This window comes from Salarias fasciatus, chromosome 20 (genome assembly GCF_902148845.1).
Source record: "Salarias fasciatus chromosome 20, fSalaFa1.1, whole genome shotgun sequence".
NCBI lineage: Eukaryota > Metazoa > Chordata > Actinopteri > Blenniiformes > Blenniidae > Salarias > Salarias fasciatus.
In genome coordinates this window covers 5,858,279-5,878,918 of record NC_043764.1, presented here as the reverse complement: position 1 = coordinate 5,878,918, position 20,640 = coordinate 5,858,279, and the positions used below count along the sequence as shown (strand labels likewise).

The window sequence follows — 20,640 nt, the reverse complement described above, 5'->3', positions numbered from 1 at the left end:
CTGACCTTCAGCATCTACTTCTGCATACATCAATCATTAATCATGAAGGCCTTTAAAAAATCCCCCATCATCAAGGCTGCGTTTTGTGTAATGTCACTGAGCAGAGCTCTTCACTGGACCTAATACATCTGTGCCAGAGATAGTTTATCTGAATGAGAGTGGACTCGCTCTCAGTCATTACATGTAAAAACACTCAAAGGTTCCAGACAGGAAGACACAAAGCAGTCTAGTTTCTTAAGAGGCTGCACGGAGCCGCGATCTGAGTCCTCCACAGCCTGGATGTGCATTAGTTTGTCCTTTTGCAGGTTGTTGCTCAGCTTGCCTCGTCGTCCAGATGTCATTTTTCAGATCACTTTGCGGTTGCGTAACGTCACTACATCTAGTTTAGGAAAAACTGTAAGACAGACAGACAGATTAGAGGATGCAGTTTTTGCCATTGCTTGAAGAAAAGTAAAATCTTATTTTTAAGAACGACAAATGAAAACACAAAACAAAGACTGTGCTTATTTTATAACAAAAGGAGAGCTAGGAAACGGAACAGAAGAACAGTTTTGAATCGTCTTGATCAGATTGCAAAATATATGGTGACTGTAAAGTTCTCACGTTTGTAGATAGTTTGTAAACTTTTGTGAATTCCCCAGTCAAACAGTGTTTTTGTATGTCCTACTTTCTGCACTATTGTAGGATGAAATGAAAGTTTAGTGATGGATAGGTTGATCAGTGGATAGATGGATGGATGTCCTCAGTCTTTACTGACACTCTTCATTTAAGGAAACCCCATAATCATCAAAGAAAAAAATACCAGACATACAAAAATCTTCTGAATTTGCTCCACGTTGAGACGCGGGCGAGATGAACAATATTCGTGGTCATATTTATGGCACCGAACTTCTGCTAACTGGAGAATGACATGTTGTATTCCCATCATCACGAGGAAAGGTTGATGTGCGAAGAAAAAGTTTGTGGCAGACGACCTGAACTCGTGCTGCTGCGAGTCTTTCAAAGTGTTTCTGAGCAACGATCTCGTCTCATCCTCCCGGAGCTCGTCCTCATAATGTCAGAAGGGTTTGTGGCACGCAGCCTGATAAAAGTCTCTCTTTTTAAATTTAGCATGTAAATCTATTTTTCTCCTCTTTCTTTTGGACTTTGACTGCTTCATACGGTGGAGTTCAGTCTCAGACTGCAGGGATAACACCTTCGCTCTTCGTCTCCATGGCAACAGCAGTAATATTACAGTACAGGCCCATCAAAGAGAATAAAGAACATATCAGCAGCACCGAATGCTGTAACTTGACTGGTTTTTTCCCTCCTTTTTTTTTTGCTGTGATAAAAGAAAACAAGAACTTTTTTGATGAGCTCGAAAACATTTGGCCGATCGGTAGGCGCATGAATAATTATGTTCATGGCAACACATATTCGCAGCCCAGTCCAGATCGCGAACCACAGCCACACGAGCTCGATGCTTTTCATCCTTCTCGTCTGTATTAATGTGGGATTGATTGTCTCTCTCGTGCTGCCAACTCGCTCGCTGGAGCAAACTTCAAAAAGTTTGTGATGCAACAGCCTCAAGTCGATTACCAGAGCAGATCTTACGTTTTCCTCCTGTGATTTTATGTCGCAACGTTAGTTTATTCCAGCTTGTCTTCTTTTTAGAGAGACACTTGTTCCCATCAGGGTTGCCTCACTTTGTTTTAACCTAAAAACTTTGTGCGAGGCTGTTCCAGTGCAGTTTTTCAGTAACTGAGAATCTGATCAGTCAAAAAAATCAATGAATCTTTATTTTCTGCTTTTCATGCAGTTTAACACCATTCTTTAACAATCCTCTGACATATTTATCATCAGACAGAACAAGCAAGGACCAGGTAACAGTACTGAAAAGATAACGGCAAAGAGAAAACACATTAAATGTCCCAGTAGGAATGGATTACATTAAAATTTTATAAAATACAACTGAATTAAATGCGTGTATATTTGAATTAAACTGAGCTGAATTAAATCAAAATAACAAATATTTAGTGGTATAAAACCATAAGAAAGGCTGAATGAATGTGTGCACTTTTGCTTCATGAAATACTTCATATCCAACTTTTTTCCCTTGTAAAACTTTGAAGATGATAGTGTGAGTGTGTTTGTGGATTTTCTCAGGTTTCCTGAAGTGTGTGTGTGTGTGTGTGTGTGTGTGTGTGTGTGTGTGTGTGTGTGTGTGTGTGTGTGTGTGTGTGTGGTTTGAAAAAGCATAAGCCGTGATGGATGGAGACTTTGAAGATTTAAACAAACTCATTTTTTTATGGCTGGCTGAAGAACAAAGACCCTTGAATCAAACGTTGCTGCTTTGGGCGTTGAGGCGCTCTGGGGGGAATGTTGATAAATCAAGATGAAGAAGGGAAAAATCTGCAATTGCCTTAATGAAATAAAATGTTCTTACTTGTCTGCATTACAAAAAAAAAAAAAAAACTGCAAACCGTGATGCGCTTGTCTCCTGCTTTTCTTCCTCAAGGTTGCGTGCTGACGGTGACGGGCCGGCTCACATTTGTCAGCAACAAGTCGATGGAAATTGAAGTGATCGTGGATGCTACCTCGCTTGTGGAGGCAGAGAAGGGGAAGTACCGCGCCGTCTCAGCTTTCTTCACCTTCATCTCCCTGGACAAGGGCAATAAGCCTCTTCCTGTCCCGGTTCTTAAGGTTGGTACTCGGCCGATTCCCCAGTTCAGCTTTGATACTTCAAATTAAGATTCAGCTGGAAGCTTGTCTGAAAGACAGAGTGAATAAATTCTCAGTCCACAGATAGAATTATGGAGAGGAAGGCAGGAACTAAATGTTATTTTCAAAAGTCATTGAAATCTGCTCGGCTGTCTCTTTTCTTCTTTCCCAGTGAACATTTCATCCTCTATTTCTTCACTCCGTGCTCTGATTGTTGCGTCTTATAGTTAGTTCTTCAGTCAACAGAATCTGTGAAGCGAAACAGCTAAAATCAAAAAAAGAAGCAGAAAAAAAACCCCTTTTTTGTTGAGGAATCTGCATGTTTGTCTCTCTTCACTTCATCACGTCCTGGTTTTGTGTCAGAATTAACCTTGAGCACCGGGGGCTGAATGCTGATACCCCCACAGCCGACGTCTCGTCTGACTCAGCACTTCTCGTCACGGTGTAAAGTGTGTGTGTGTGTTTACCTGCAGACAGGGTGGAGGCGCCTGCTGTTTGTTCTGGCTCCAGACCCTGTTTATATGCAAACAGCGAGCACACGGGCCATCTGGTTAGCTCAGCACATTTTAAATGATTTCCTGGTGCCGACACACCCCGACTGCCTCTGATATGATCCTTTAATACCAATTAACTTTTTTTTTTTTATCATTTGTAATTGAACAGTGGAGGAACATTAAAGCCATGTTCATCCATCCATCCGCGTTCTATTTCGCTTTATCCTGTGTGGGGTCGAGGGGCGCTGGAGCCGATCGGGTACACCTGGACAGGTCGCCAGTCCATCACAGGGCAGACATGTACCTCTATAGTCCCTCCATAGCGCCCTCCCCCGAGAAGATTTCACCAGATTATTGAGATCCATTTTATTGCACACCAGACTCACTCTCAAAACGACTTCTGTTTCCTGAAAAATATTTATAAAGCAAAAAAGCTGAAGCACCTAAAATTGCTTGAAATGAGTCAAGAATGACTTAAACAAATAAATCCAAGAAGAAAGGTTTTTAAAACATGCAGCCCAAACAGCTTTAACGGCTACAATTAAAAAAAGAAGAAGATAAAAACCGATAAATAGGTCAAAACAGCTAAAAAAAACCATAATAACATGTTCACTGTTTTGTATTACAATTGTGAAACTTCATAAATGTAAACCTAAGGAATAGTGAAACTTTAGTAACTTAACTTGACTAATTTTAAAGGTTCAAGATGTTCTCCTGATGATTTATCTATTTATTTTTTTGGAGATGATTAAAAATGGTTCTTTTTGTTCATAAAGGTTGCAGACGGCTCCTACAGATGATTCCTAAAACAGCAGCTGAAGGTTCATTGCTCATTTCTACTACTTTTAATTCACAGAAAATGAGATCCAGAAGGATTCTAGATGAGTTTGAGACCACAGATTTTATTGAAAAAAAGTTTGAAAACTTAAAATTACAAACAACAACAAATGTTCTTACCTCAGACTAGCTGATGACCCATGATGCCACTTCTTTATATGTGAAACAAGGATCAGACTGGACATGAGTGTTACAACACTCTTCACACTACAGCTAGCCTCGTGAACCAGACCCGCCCACTCCTCATCCACATTTGGATTTGGAATTAAGCTTAGTCTGGATAGGAGCCCATAGAAACGTCTTGCAGGGGGCGTCGGTTACTCCTTTGACTGACAGCGCACTTCAGCCAATCAGCGCTTCAAAACAAATACGTCATCGCTTCTCTATGGGTTAGCTTTAGCTCTTTAGCTCTAGCTTCCCTACACGCAAAGACACGCGAAAACGTCTTTTCCTGTGAGAAACTCACCAGGCGCAGACTCTTGCTCTTGCTTGATTGTTGTAATTCTTGGTATATTTGGGCTATAACTTTACTTATTGCAGCTTTCAGACGATGGTTAAAGTCCATAATCTCCGCTACACGCAGCGATAGCGTCACTTCCGGTTTAGCCACCGGAATTCACCAAAAAAATTTGAAAAAAAAAAAGCGGGAACGCTGATTGGCTCGGCCGTTTCAGTCCGAGTGAAACCTCCTTCTATGGGCTCCTACCCAGCCTGAGCCCATCTCCAAAATCCAAACGCGGATGAGGAGTGGGCGGGGCTGGCTTACGAGGCAACACTACAGCACAGCCTGTAGAAAATGATGATTTAGCATTCAAACCATATCCTGGGTCATTATTCTCACTTGTGCAAAATTCCCTGACTTTGCACCAGTTAATCATTAAACTTTAAGTACGTGCAGAATACTGAGTGAGTGCAGGCGTTAAAGGTGACGCCCCGGCAGCAGTCTTGATAATATAAGTGAAGGAAAGATGTTTGTTTTTATGGATTAACAGTTCCTCTCAGCACCAAATGATAAATATCAGATGCGGTGTTGCGGGTCCTGCCTTGTTCTCAGTGACACAAGCGAGCTGTAATAAAATAGCAGGGAACAAAGCCGTGTGTGTACACAGGTTGTTTATAGGCGTGTTGTCATGACACCGCAGTGGCTCTATTGACGGTAAACTCTCCTCCACGCAGGACGGCGCACTGTCTGCCGTAAACTTCTCCTCTGATGGTCGTGTCGGACAGAAATGTCCGTCCCGTGAGCCTTTTGAAAAGCCCCTGTCAGTCTTTCCATTTCCATTTCAGAAAAGCCCCATTGTCCGCCTCCCCCTGCCTGCATTCATTAGCCAGGTTTCCATCGCACACGAGCTGCTCGTTGCTTTTGTTCTAGTTGCAGGGAATTGCAGAGATGATTAGAGTCATTATAATTTCTCTCTTCACCTCAAATTAAAAAAAGAAAAAAAGAGGAGAGCTAAAAAAAAGAAAGAAAAATCTCCTCAGTGATTTTAATAATTTATCCTCAACACTATAAATGGAAATCTAAATGGAGCTCAAGCTGCCTACTCTGATGTAGCTTTTCAGATAAACAAAAGTCAGAATAAAGAGATTGTGTGTGTGTGTGTGTGTGTGTGTGTGTGTGTGTGTGTGTGTGTGTGTGTGTGTGTGTGTGTTGTGTAGGGAAAGTTGGTTATGGTTTAGATCAGTCTTCGTGCGTCTGAAAAAACACAAATAGAGCTCTTCTCCCTGCTTGTGTAGGTCCTTATGTGTGAAAATGAGCTTTGCATGTGAACGTGCACGTGCTTCAACAGATCACTGAGCACAAATGCGTGTGCGTTTTTATTTACATGAGCGAGAGAAGGAGCACGAGGCCCTATCAGCACTATTTCTGGATTTGTAACGACCGACCGGCCGGCCGGGAGGAGGTTGACTTAAAGCTGGCGAGTGTCAGGCTGAACTGACGATCGGAAACCTGCATCTGGTCTCCCAGTGCATAAACACGGGGAAAAAAAAAAAAGGGTTTAACACGTCAATCCAATTAACACCCGAACTTCACCTGACAGTGGAGAAGGTGGCTGTGAGGGATGGGAGTGCAGTAATGACATTAATGAGCCAGATGACAGAACAACGCATGACAAACGTGGTGCGTTTGAGTCACTCCCACGGTCGACCATGTGAAATTTCACATCGCATCTCCGTCATTCGAGTGCTTGTAGTGACACATGTTTGTGTACTAGATAGTTTCATGAAGAATTTGCATGTTCTTCTTGAGCCTGTATGAATTTTCTCCTGTTACTCAGTGCATTTCACCTCTGGAGCCGTCTTTTATTCCTCTTCTTTATTCATGTTGGATATTAAAACCGAATACAATTCAGTTTAAATACAAAACACTACAGAAAGCTGAGAACAAAAATTTCATACCTCAAATATTTAAATTTTCAACCCTCCGTGGCAGATTTTGCTCCTGTTGTCTCCTATAAATAGCTCGACTGAAAGGAGCGCCCCTGCTATTTTTGTCTGCAGGTGCTTTCTCCCCCCCCCCCCCGTTCTCCCATCCTCGATTTCTCCCGATCGAGCTCAATGCACTTGCTATTTTTAGATATGCCTGTTTCAGTTTTAGCTCAGCGGCGGTTTGGGACCTCATGCACGGATGTGATCGTGTGTGCTGGGGGGGGTTGTAGATGGGCTGTCACTAATGTAAGCATACTGTGGGCAGAGCTGAAGTGGGCCATGAGGACAGCATGAGCGGGGAGGGCGTCGGGGAAATCCTCGGCTCTGTACAGCAGCGTCTTGGAAAACATACTGAAAGATTATACGTGCACGTTCACGTGGAGACAAGCCCACCTTCAGCTCGTCTTTTGTTTTTGTATTTTTAATGGGGAAGCCTTTTTTCTGACCTCAGGGTTTGAAAGGCGTCTTGTTAACAGGGGCTCGGTGCATGCTGGGTACCAGCTGGTGGCAGAAGATGGGAGATGGACTGTGGCTGAGTGCAGGTTATGAATGGGTATTAGGGTGTGAATGAAAAGATGGCTGATGCTTAAAGACTGTCTTTGCGTCTTGCTGGGTTTTTTTTTTTTTGTTTTTTTTTTGCTGTGCACGTCTTTTCATCTTGTCGTCTTTGATTCCATCCCTCGCTTCATCTCACGTCTCCCAGCATCCCCCACTTCTTCTGTCTTCCTCCTTACCCTCTTTTCTTCATTGCTCCTCCCTCCTTCTCCTCCGTCCTCCCTCCCTCCTCGCTGGCAGAGACTCAGCTGGCCTCCCTTGACACGAAAACAAGCCCGGTTGTCATGGCAACCTCCTGTAGTCCACATGAAGTGATGCACATTTATTTTTAGATGCCTCCCATTCAAGACAATAAGAAACGGGTTAACGGGTGCACTCGTGCCGGAGCGAGGAAGATTTCGGACTCTGTGCTCGTCCGAACCGCCGTCTGTTCTCAGCACAGCTCCGTCCGTGAAACTGCAGTGAATTATGAACGCCGGGAGATTTTCACCATGCATTATTTATGCATATGGATTGAAGCCAATACTTCTGTACGTTCACAACCAAGCCTGACATGTCCATATATCTTATGCATTCTACTGAGAAAATACTAGAATTAGATATTCTTGATACATTTCAGTGTATTCAGACTCCACTTGATCAGTTTTTGTTCTCTGATCACAACCCAGCAGCCATCGGAAATCAGTCTTATTAATATTCATTAAGAGGCTCAGCACAAAGATGAGGACTTTATGTATGATGTTTTTTTTATTCTTCTCTTTACCATAACGATCTCACCAAGTATTTTCTCTTCTGCTTAAGTGTTTGAATCTGGCGAAACACCACTGATAAATGTCTGCATTTTTACTTGACTCCATTCATCTCAGGAAAACAATTTTAAAATTGCAGTGACAAATTAATTAAAACTGGCCATGGTCCATCTTTCTCTTTATTCCACATGAAAATCATTCGGACAGATTTTTCATCAGGTCAAGTGTTGCCATGTACAAATGAATTAGATGATTTTTTTTGTCTTTCTTTTTTTTTTTTTGTTCATCAGTTTGCTTTATTCTCGTCTCGTGTGGGTCAAACAGCAGCGGTGTCAGCCTGTCAGGTCACTTCAGACTGAAATAACCTGAATCCGATTGTGATAGGTTGACTTGACCTTCTGCTTTTACAGTTGTGGTTCCCAGTAAAGCAAACCCTCCACAATCAGCAGATCATACTTTCCATCAAAGCCTGACCTTTGAGGTTTTGAATGAAATTACATGGACGGACGAAGAGATGGAATATCTGCACAAATGTGTAACTTTTCTTTTTAAAACATCTGGATTCATGAAGCAAAGAGCAGATTATTTGATATAGCAACTGATTTTTTTTTTTTTTTTGGTACACTGCTGCTTCTTATGTGCCTTAAAACATAATAAATCAAATAAAACATTATTTTACTACTTTACCACTAGCACACTCATGTCATGACGATGATTTAAATGAGCTGTTATTTGAAGGTTTTTTCTCTTTCGCCCTGAAATACCGAGTGGGAAAACTGGATCAGAGAAATTCAAGTGAATCGCGTCTAAGTTTGACAGGTCGTGGTCTGAGATCCTGTGTAATCATAGTGATTTGACTGGAGCTGCTGTGGGAATACCAATTACGTGGGGGACACCAAAAGGACATTTTGAGCCTGAGTTGTGCAAATGCAACTTTTATGAGCATTAACAGCCCACGGACGTAAAGTGCAGAGAGCGATGTCGCAGAAGAGGGTGGGAGCAGAGATGTTCAGACTTTGTATGTCTAATAGCGCCGATATGCCTCTGTAACATTATTAAAACACACTGAGAGATAAATCCATTTTAGCACCTGAGTAATAGAATTAAGATGTTCTTTTCAGATGTCAGTATGTCAGTAGTCTTGCAGTCGTGGTCACGCTGTTACATGCCGGAGTCGGGTTGAGCTGCTGTGTGCTGTCAGCAGTAGTCAGGTATACAGCTTCTCTTAATAAGTTTGTTCATTAGCCAACCCGAAGCTGAAACCCCGTATGGTTTTAAAAGTGTAATTAAATAACAGGCGAGTCCTCGGAGGCCGGAGTGACAGGGAGGAGGGGGCGGACGCAGGAGATGAAGGAGAAAAACAATGAGAGTGAGTGGAATAAACATCCTGAAGACAGAGCCATTATGTATCATATAAGCTACGATAGAACACACTCTGTCTTTACTGTATTACCTCTCCTGATCAATGGTCGTCTCAACTTGTTTTAATGTACATCGGTTACAGAGCTGCAGTTCTTCTGAATGATGGTTCATTTTAAGATGAATTCTGAGTTTAATGAAGTTGATTAGTCTGTTAGTCACACTGTACTGCTGCTAGAGCAGGATGATTAATAGAACCTGTGTTCAGTGCGAGGATCCTGCCGTCGTCTTACCCAGACTGGTTGTAATGACGCTGAAATGACCCTGTAGATTTGGCTTTACCTTCCTATAAATGAGTTATCCAGGTAAATGCTCCTGTCTAACTATATACGGAGTCACATGCTGGGGCAGCTGTCTGCCTTTATACATGGCTACAGATAAGTGTTTGCATGATTCGTTCGCGACATGCGTGACAGCTCGAATTCCCCATGACTAACTACCGACAATTATCGCCGATTGTCGTCTATTGTGGAATATTTGTGATCCCTGAATGGATTTTTGCTGCCCCACAATAGCAGTAAAGGAAAACTGTTATTCTCTCCTCAATAGGAATTAATTTTCGGGATGAAAGAAATGCATTTTTATTTAAAATTGTGCGCTGATCTCTCTCTTACTCTTTTAAAAGTCAATGAACTGTAATCATTCATTACTTTCAGCTGAATGGCGAACGCAAAACTGACTGAGCAGTACGTTGACAGTTATATAACCAGCATGCAACAAACACATAACGCTGATGGCAGTACGCTCCTGAACCTGCTCCGCAGATAAGCGAGTCTCACTGGTGCTGAGTTTGTACCTCAGCATTTAAATGATCGTACTGTTTCTCAGCCGTGACCTCCCGGGCTCATTCCTGGCATGATATTTTGTCCCACTTGTTTCCACCACCCTCTCTCCAGAAAGTTAAAGGTGCCATCTGTCGGCTTTGTAGCTGCTTTCGCTGCATGACCGGCAGTCTTTAATCTGCAGATCACATGGCGTGACCACGGCAGAGAAGCTCGTCGAGAGCATATCGATAATGCAGGCATTCACTTTGAAATGCGCAGCATTTCCCATGTGAAAAAATGCTCCCGAACGATTCTGCATTAAAGCAGTATGCAGATGAGGGTGTGGGTGAGCAGGCAACACCATAAACGCGAGTGTTGACACAGTCACTGGAGGTGGCATTGTTGTTTAAGTCATGAAGTTGCCAGGCAGTCTAATTAAACTGTACAGACTAGCGAGTGCAGCCTCCCACGAATCAACACCCCGACTGAGCCGCGGCTAATTGAAGGTAGAAAGAAGTTATTCGCAGGCATGAGGGAGCTGCACAGCAGTGAGCCGTATCTGCTGGAACTCAGGAGAGAATCCCTGCGCTCGATGGTTCGGTTGATATCATGAATCCTTCATGGATGAAGCATCGTATAGTTGAAGCATGTGGTCAAAGCAGCAGAACAGCAAAAGCACCACAGTTTTTAACTAGATGCAGAAAATTGTTTGACTTTCAGTGCGTGTTACCTGCTTTACTTTAATAACAACAGGGACCACACTGATGCTGTTTGGCAAGGTTGAGACTCAATAACCAGCAGCTGCATGTTTCTTAAAATATCTATTGATTATGTTAATTACTTTTCACTTCACCTATGTTACTGAAGAAATTCTGCTCACTTTTGGCTGTACTGGACTTCAGCCTTGGTTTCCGTGGTGGGGGTGTAACAAATGCCAATAATGTAAAACCTGCCAATAATACATAAATTGAACTTAACTTCTTCAAAAAAAAACAAAAAACTTGTTTTGCAGGTTTTATGCGGTTTGCTTTTCAAAGATAGGTAACGTGGATAAAAGTTTGAGATTCATACTATGCTTGACTATACTGTCAATTATGATAATAAAAATATAATTCAGTATTTCATTACGTAAAGGCCAAAATTATTACATCACTGGCTAAAGTGACATTATCTTTTGTTAGAGAAAGTTCTCAGGTGTATTATTAACATAAACCTGCGCGAACTTTGTGCCGTTTGTCTTTAACTTTAGGAATGTTATCCGTCCATCAGTCTCCTACATCTGATTTATTTTCACCTGCAGAGAGCTGTAAACAGCACATCCGCCCTGGACAGGTTAACAGTCTTGAATGGGAAAGACACATGGAAAGACAACCCTCACACGAATGACCAGCAACTTGCAGTTTAGCGTCATCAGGCCACCTGTGAACAATGTCTTTTAAATGTTTGAACATGCAACCTCAAAGCAGCAAAGCGCCATTGTTGAGACGGGCCTTTTCCATTTAGGAGTGGTGTTTGAACAACTTTTGCGCCTCCACCATGCAGGTTCCCTCCATCATAATGTCCCTCATCACAGGAGTCTGCTGTGCCTTTGATTTTCTGGGTTTAGGAGAGAATGCTGGGTCCTATTATCCAATTTCTGTGAGATTCATTGAAAAGCTACCATTCAACTTACCTGAAAACCATCAAGTCTGTTCCTCGGTGTTGCAGTGTTCAGATTGTATTTCATATTCACATATATTTCAAAAGCGCTGACAGAAGAATTGTGTCAATGCAAATCATCTCTTTTTTTTTTTTTTTTTCCATTTTCAATCTGTATTTCACCAGGGGTATGAATGGCAATTACAATAACACAGTTTGGGTAATCAGATCAGATCTCCATGCCCACAGCTAATGCGATAAGAGGAGAGGAAACATTCCAGAGCTGAATCTGTGTGATGATGAACGCGTCTGACAACAACACTTCTTGTCCCGTCGTTTCTGTCTTCAGATTGAAGGAGAGGACGAGCAGAGACGTTTCGAAGAGGGCAACGCACGCTACCTCCAGAGGAAAGCGAAGAGAATGGCAGCTCAGGGGCGCCCGCAGTGACGCCTGCTTTCAGCACCTGCAGCTACGGCATATAATCCCCGCGTATCGTATACAGTGTGAAGGATGGAATCTCCTCCTTTCTGCTCAGTGATTGTAGCTTCCTAAAACTAGACCTGTGATCTTTTTTTTTTTCCTGTGCTGCACACCAAAGTGTCCACTTATGGTTGTACATGTATTTAACAGTAAAAGAAAATTACATACAGTATTTAATGTTTGAAATATTTTTCTTGTTCTGATGATCATTAGAATATGGGGCTGTTAAAGCAGCAGTATATGTGTGTGAATGTTAAAAGTTGTGTGTGTGTTTGTGCTTACTCTCATACATACACAGATTTGCATATCAAATTTAGATTGTGTGCAAGAATTGGTTTGCATTTGCATAAAATAAAAGTTAGGAGAAGCAGTTAAAGTGAGCTGGTTCCGATCCCATCGCTAGTTTTAGAAATCTAAAACTCTCTGACCAAACCAAAAAACTCACAAATAGCTGGGTGCCGAATAACATACCATTAATTTTCTGGTTTCTTGAATGTGTTTCTATTTGTCTTGACTAGATTAACGTATAAAGTGCAATGCGATTCCCAACATTCTGAAAAGGCTGGCAGTGTTTTTGTGGTATTTGAAGAGGAGGCGCTGCTGTTATAATGAGGAGTCATTTCCTCAGCTGCTTCCCCACAACCTTTGTTTGTGGACTTTATTGTAAGATATTTTCTGTTGTTCATCACATTTTGACTTCATGACCAATCTTCTCCTAGATTGTGTGTGTGGTTTTTGCTTTGTGATGATCATGTTTGCTGTAACGCTTCTTCTGATTAGCTTTTGGTTGCAGCTCATTTTTACGTAAACAGGGTCTAAAATGCTCAAACCTCTCATTTAGGTGTGGTTGTTTCCAAATGTTTTCACTCAGTCTTAGTGCTTCACCTACAAACTGAAAGTGCAATCTGTTTTCCAGAACATGCAGTTTAGCGTGCGTTATGTGGGATCGTATTGAATCTTATTAAATCAGGTCTGTCAGTGTTCTGAAAGCAAGGGAGACACAGTAAGAGTAGCAAAATAGACTACGAGGGACCCAAATCCAATCTGGTGAGGTGTTCGTCTAAGGTATACAGGAGGTGACGAAATCCTTGTGGGCACACACAAATTCTATTATGCAGGTACAAATCTAATTACACACTCTCTAATTTTGATGCACACGTGCAAATCTGCATGCACACAAACACATATAAAATCAAGTTACATCTCGGCACACACACAAGTCACTTTGCGACTATAATAGCCTCATATGTAAAATTAACAGTGTGACTGTGTATAAAAGAAAAATACTATTTTGTTCACAGAAGATTTTTTTTTCACTATGAAGACTTTATGATCTTGTCAGAGAAAAGTGACAGTCTGAGCAAACTGGAAATGATGATTAACCGAGTGAGTAATGATGAATAAAAGATCCAAGCGTGAGTCTGGGCTCCCGTCCTTCCTGGTTTGATGATGATGATGATGATGATGATGATGAAGATGAAGATGATGATGTCATTGTCTTGAGCATGCCTTGGCGGCGAGGGCACACGCCATCCGTCTTTTCAGCACCGTGTCTTTCACAGAGAAATCGTTGGAGCTCGGGGGTTTTGACTCAGCTCGCCTCTCTTCTGCTTCCCCACCCCCTCCTTCCTCCCCCCCCCCCCCCCCCCTCCTCCTCATCCTCCTCCTCCTCCTGCTTGTCTGTCACACTCTGCTCCAGCGTTCACTCTGCCTCGCCATACTCTCCCTCTCCCCTGGTTACCAACATGTCCTCCTCTGTCCTCGTTCTCCTGTAATGTCACTTTCCTGCTCCTCTCCTTCAGTCTGCTTCTCCTCTCGTCTGCTCCTCCGTTTCTTCCCGCTATCCATCTTGCGCTCCTCGTCTCCACATCAGATGAGAGGATTCCTCACCGCCTGATAAAAACCAGAAATGGAAAAAAAAAAAACAAAACAAAACAAAACAAAAAACCCCTTAACTGTGTCCCTGTCATTTTTCTTTGCGTGTGTTTCTTCTGCGTGTGCACGAGACAGACTGAGGGAGATAAATTCTATGGCTGGCCGATCGATATCCGCATGCCCACGTTAGGGCCCAAGAATGTGATTATATACCAGCTGAATGAAACATTGCTTGTTCACTTGTGTTTCATTTCGTATTTACACTCCTGAAGCAGAGTCTGATTTTACAAGCGGCGCCGGTTCTGGCGGACTACTCTGAGATCAAAACCCAGCGAAACACAGAGATTAAAGCTTTGAGAGTGAACTCAGAAAGCGACACACGTCTGAACCTTTGTAACTCGCCTTCCTCTTTGCTCCTTTGTTCCTCCTCGTGCGTGTTTTCCTTACACAGACAGAAACTGATTTGTCATTGGATCTTGAAGGTTATTGTTTCCTCTCCGTCCCTCCAGCCAGCACAGTATGTGTGCTTTTCATTTCCCCCATGAAAATAAAGTTAGGCCCAAGCTGTACCGGGGGGATATGTCTATTTTTAACCCCGGTGAAGTAGAGGCATCTTGTGGGAGAGGGAGCACACAGGGAGCAGAACACAATACAGGGAGACAGGATGCGTCTCACATGGCAAGACGAGACTTCTGGGAAATATGACCTCATTGGAGAGCCTCATGTACAACATCAGCACGGCGAGGCTTGATTGCCCCCACTCAGAAACCACCGCCGGAGCCGTATAATTTCTCATCATTCACAACAATGTTCATTACTGTCCTCAGCCATTTTCAGCTGGTAGCAGCTGGCTGTTATAGGTACAGACACAATATGGTAACCATGGTTACTTATATGGGAGATCAGACTTAAAATGGAAGACATGACATTATCAGAAGTAGACATTTCTCCTCCACATAGCAGCAAATTGAAGTCGCCTTTAAACCACACATTTCAACCGTTACAATGAGATTAATCTCTGATCCACGCATGAGCGGCGGTGATGCACTGAAGACACCTGAAGAGGCTTCAAGTCAAAGTGCTCTTCCAACCAAAGACAAAGAATGCTGAAATAAAAAAGCAAAAACCTGTTTCCATGCTTCCATTCATGTCTTTACATGCAAATGAGGACAAAGCAGCGCTCTGGCTGCTTCGTCCCAGTGCAGAGAGACCGAGGAGGCTCCTAGATGAATGATCCTCTGCTGCAGCAGAGAAACCATTAAGGACTCGGAGGGAAGGATGAATGATAAAGTGACCTGGTCTTCACAGAACTCTCGGCTTTCATTACTGAGTGGCCTTCTTTGTATTTCCTCCTCGTGCCGCTCCACCGCAGGACCGTCTCGTCAGTCATTTTTCTGGCAGCGGTCGTTTTGAGATAAGACACGGAAACCTGAACCGTGCACACATTAAGGCTTGAAGGTCACCCGTGAAAATAAGTTTGTCGATATCTGTGAGAGAAAAACCACCGCTCTGTTGTTTCATTGGCAGAGGTTGCAGAGGCTTCAGGACTCAAACATCACAAAGAAAATAGACAAAAACCAATGTTAGTCAGTGCTTCATCTTTCTGTTCCGGCTGTTTTCCTGGAACTCTTTCACACGGCAGCGATGGAGCCCTACATTCAGCCACCCTGCCTTATCTGGGCTCAGAGCCAGCAGGGTTTTCCTTGCAGAGGAGTAGGTAATGGGCTGTACTTTGTCTGGCCTGAAACCTCCTTCTTCTTTTCAGTCGCAGCAGACCTCACTGGCAGCTGCTAAATTTTCCTACCTTTAAAACTGAGAGGAGGTAGATTGTTAGAGTACATCAACAGGACATTAACGAACAGAGTTAAGTATTAAGGAGCTGCTGTTTGTGCAGAGTGGGACTGTGGAGCTGACGGTGAGAGAGAGGAGAACCTAGTGGAGCCAGTGGGTGGGAATGCCTTCTGTTAGTTTTTACTTCCAGGTCACTTAGCATCGCACAAACTCCAGCTCTCCTGGCTCGTTCAGCTCTAATGATAGATTTATCCAAAGGACTGATTCGTAGAATCACAGAGAAATGTTTGGTAGAATACTAAATGAGTATGACTGCATACTGTATTCATCATTTCATCATCTCAAGCTGCAGAAGGATTGTTTTTTGCATGTGTGTCAACGTGACCTCTATATATCCACACTGAGAGATGATCTTGTTGGAAAGAGCCAAATGTCTTTTCACAGTAGCCCAGAGTGTAGATTCTTATTTATGGAAATCAGTCAGACACTTTGTGTTCGTTTTATGTTTCTGTTCCACCGCACGTTCTCCTGAATTCAGAGAGCGTGGCTGCAATCTGAAGCCTTGCTGCTTGTTGTCAGTAAATAGTACACGTCTGCTTTAAATATGAACCGCATAAATAAACCATGTATAAGAGGTGCATTCGTCATTGTGCCAATAAGAAATGCCCAGCTGCTTCAGTGGTGATACATTAAAAGACACTTTATTGTTCTGCAGGGAATTTCCTTTTGTGCATCAAGAAAACGTAAGCAAACTACATTTTGTAGAAAGCAGCATATGATCTGCTTGGTGTACAGCAGGGCTGTCAAAGTGCTTTTGCCTCAAAGAAAAAAAAAATCTTCAACTTAGGTCCAAAAATATTGCAGAAAAATTATACAGTGTATGTGTAATAAATGATATCAGAGAAACTAAATGTATTAAAACTATTTTGCTGCACAAGCCTTTTCTGAAAGTGCTGTCAGAAGAACCATCAGCTTTTTTTTTCCTGTGCAGGATTCTGCACCAGAAGTGATTGATTTCCTCTGTCATTGTGTAAATGGATCACTAATTCATGCAGCCTTGAACCGATTTGTTAAACCGGTCCCGACTCACTTTATTCTGACAACTTAACGAACGCCTTTAAGAGTCTATAAGAAAAATGTAGACTCCAGCCAGCTCCTGCAGAGTCACGCTGTTTAAATGCAAAACTGCTGTTATCAGAGAAGAAAAGGTGCTTTAAGCAGGTTTTATGTGTGCTCCGTTCACTTTGAAGCTGCCAGAAAATGTGCATGCTCCATCACAAAGAGCAACTTTCCGCTCTACTCGCATCACAGCTGCCGCTGTTTTTGTTCTGTTACACACATCTATTGGCTGCTTTTCACTCTTTCATCTCGTTTCCATCTTTTCAAAGTGTTTTCATCAAAAGGGTCTTTTACCGCACACACATTTGTTACACATTTTAGGGAAACTCCGGACAAAAAAGAGATTCTGCCACTGCAATATTTGTAAAGTTAAACTTACAGGCAGTTCATCAGTGCAGCATTGACTGCACAGTTACGGGTCAGCAGTGCCTTTCTGTGTGAATTTACACCAAACTTTATGAGCTGGTGATACTGAAATATCCACATAATAACTATCTTTATACCATAAACATGACAGTGTTTGGCTGTTTGAAGAAAACACCTCATACATCCATTTAATGTGTCTCATTGATGAATTTATCTTCTGAGATATATCCTGTAGGAGCCATAATGTAGTGAGTGTGTGTGTCACGTGGTGTTTGGATTACTGTGGTAACGCACGGGAGCTTGGGTCACGTGATGCACGCTGTGATTGACAGGTAGCGACTAGCAGGGCGTGTTTACCTGCAGTCACGTGGAGAGGGGAGAGCGTTTGTTAAGTATCACTGCGCTTCAGACTGCATGTTCCATGCTGTGGCTACACTGTACACGTGCACGTGTGATCCTGCAAGGGATGTTTTATTAAAGCATCTGAACTACTCCCTGGACAAGGCCGCAGCGCTACTGACAAATGCTGGAGCCACAACCCTCCTGTCAGGGACAAGGCTGGTCTCAGGAGTCGCCACATATCCATTTTTCCTTAAAAATGTGGAAAACCATGCTTGAACAACAGCGCTACTTCAAGTTCATATATTACAACCACATTTTAGAGCATTGTTTTGAGGAAGAAATTGTATTGTAGAAAAGTGATTTGTTCAGGTGGACAAAAGCCGAGAAATCAAATACTTGCGATTTTGCTCAGTTTTATACCACCATGGGATTTCTTTACATAACTGGTATGTAATGGTGTTTCTTAACATTAAACTGTCATATCTGCCATGTTTTTGGATTGTTGGAGAAAATCAGAGAAACTCCAGGGAGAACATGCAAACTCCAGATAGAAAGTATTGGTTCAGATTCAATGGGAAACTGTGTCACGATCATCCTGTGAATGGAGAACAGACAGAAAGTTTTTTCTTTTTTGAACTGATTATTATGCTTTATATGTGGCTCTTTATTCTCACAACACACTAAAACAATGAGGAATTAAACACTGACTCATTTAAAACTGCAACTTTGCTCTGTCATAATATATAAAATTAAAGTTGCTACGTCAAAAGTTACCAAGGAAATGCAGGTTTGTTCTGTTGTTGCTACCTTTGAAATTTGGCCAGATAAGCTGCTGAACCAGGGGTGTAAAACTTCATTTTTAGTTCAAGGATCAGACATAATCCAATTTATGGTTGAGTAGTCTGAGGTATTAAAATAAAAACAAAAACATAATTACCTGAAAGCAAGAATAACTGTAAAAAAAGATTTTAAGTAAATCATGAAAATTCTCTGGCTAGATGAATATTGTGTGGTAAACACCATATCACGGGTGTCTCAGTGTTGTGTTCATTCTGGTGTCACTAAAACAGTGTGATCTTCAGTAAACACACTAGAAACGCTTGGTTGTTTTTGTAATTTTCATATTTTGCAAGGTCGTTGTAAACTGCTCTCTGGGGGGCCGGTGTTGGCCTGAGGGATTTATGCTTGATACATCTGTACTAAGCTTTCTTTCACCCTCAGTAACCCAGCACGTAAGCTGCCCATGATGTTAAACACCCATGTTCTCCTCCGAGCAAACACCGCTCTTTTATCAACAAAAACCTTCCATCTCTCTCTGTGGCTTGGCCTCAACTTCTCAAAAATGTTCCACCCTTACATAATAACAAAGTCAGACAGGCTAAATTTATTTGTTTGACAGGATGTGTTGTTTTTCTTGCAGTCCCATGTGATCTGATATGTAATCCTCGCTCTTCAGTGTAGCTTTAGGTACTGTATCGCAAGTATTATTGGATCAGCGGTGAGGGCAGGGGACATTTTCAGTCCTGCCTCAGTCTCTCTTTTTATGGCTCCTCAGCACTGAACAGCCTTCAGTGCACGGACACCTCCCAGGTGTGTGTGTGTGTGTGTGTGTGTGTGTGTGTGTGTGTGTGTGTGTGTGTGTGTGTGTGTGTGTGTGTGGGTTTAATGAATGGAGAACAGATCCATGCACTGCTCATCAGAGCACCCATCAAAAACAAATGTAAATGAATGCAGCGCTGCTAACAGCGACACAAACCGAAGCACCAGAGACCTCTGCGTTCATGGAGACCCTATTAGTTTTCTCACTGGGTACAATCCTCGCCCTGCGGGGGCACACAATCATCCGTGGAAGAACTCTTACATAAGTCGTATAATGTCAATGAAGGAACCCGTTTGAAGGAGCATGAATAACACAGGAAAGAACGTGCATTGATGTGACTGATAGAAGGTGTATCTCACTTTATAATAATAATAATCATAATAATAATAAGAATTATTATGATTATTCAAAATTATAAGTAGAGGAATAATTGCAATAGTGCAGTTGTATCCATATGTTTTCCTGGTATTTGTCAAAATTAATGAAATAAAGTCATTTAATCTCATTAACTAATTGCTAAGTGACTCTTTGGGGCAGCGGTGCTCAAAGTGTGGGGTGCGCCTCAGCAGCAGGAGAAACTGTGGTGTCAGGGGAATATACTGGAAAATAAGAGTAAAGTGTTGGCAGCAGACACGGCAGCACTTTACTGGTATTTTACAGTATTTACCGTGAAACTACTTTATAGCTTCCTGTTACTGTGTTTATGAAATACAGTATATTTACAGTAAATTGTTGGCATCTGTGCTGCTATTTTGGAAGTTTCCATACTGTTGACTAAATTCACAGCCTTCTTAATGGGGTTGGGGCCATCAGCTGTGTTGTGCAGAAGTCAGGTTGTTATGCAGCGACCAATCAGCTCAGCCAAGAGGAACAACAGTCCATCATTACTGTAAGAACTGAGGACCAGTCAGTCTGGGGAATTGCAAAAACTATGAATGTGTCCCCATGTGCAGCCGCAAAACCCACCGAGCGCTGCAAAGGAACTGGCTCACATGAGGACCACGCCAAGAAAGGTCAAATATGGTCAAATAGCGGCTAGGAAGCCACGACTGAGGAAAAGCAACAAGCACACAAGGTTTGTTTGTGCCAAGAAACACAAGGGACGGAGAGAGTAGACCAGTGGAAATCTGTGCTTTGAGTTCAAATTGGATCTCTTTGGTTCCAGCTGCCGTGTCTTTGTGAGATGCAGAAAAGGTGAACGGATGGTTTCTGCATGCATTGTTCCCACCATGAAGCATGGAGGAGGAGGAGGAGGGCTTTCCTGGTGACACTGCTGGAGACTGAAAACACACCGAACCAGCATGGCCGCCACAGCATCCCGCAGCAACACGCCATCCCATCCGCTTCGTGTTCAGTTGGACCATCATTTATTTTTCAACAGTACAATGACTCCAAACACACCTCCAGGCTGTGTGAGAGCTATTTCACTAGAAGGCGAGCGATGCCTCCTCTGCCACCTGAGCTAAACCCAATCCAGATG

General features: G+C 42.5%; 1 protein-coding gene across 3 annotated transcripts in view; it reads left to right on the top strand.

Moving 5' to 3' along the window:
- acot7 (acyl-CoA thioesterase 7) overlaps nucleotides 1-13,486 on the top strand; it is a 68,055-nt gene extending 54,569 nt beyond the window's left edge. For all 3 annotated transcript variants that reach the window (XM_030118249.1, XM_030118247.1, XM_030118248.1), the window contains 2 exons: nucleotides 2,498-2,682; nucleotides 11,936-13,486. In XM_030118249.1, the coding sequence (XP_029974109.1) occupies nucleotides 2,498-2,682; nucleotides 11,936-12,034 (284 nt within the window). In that variant the 3' untranslated portion in view covers nucleotides 12,035-13,486. The remainder of the gene's footprint in view (nucleotides 1-2,497; nucleotides 2,683-11,935) is intronic.
- Nucleotides 13,487-20,640: the final 7,154 nt, after the last annotated feature.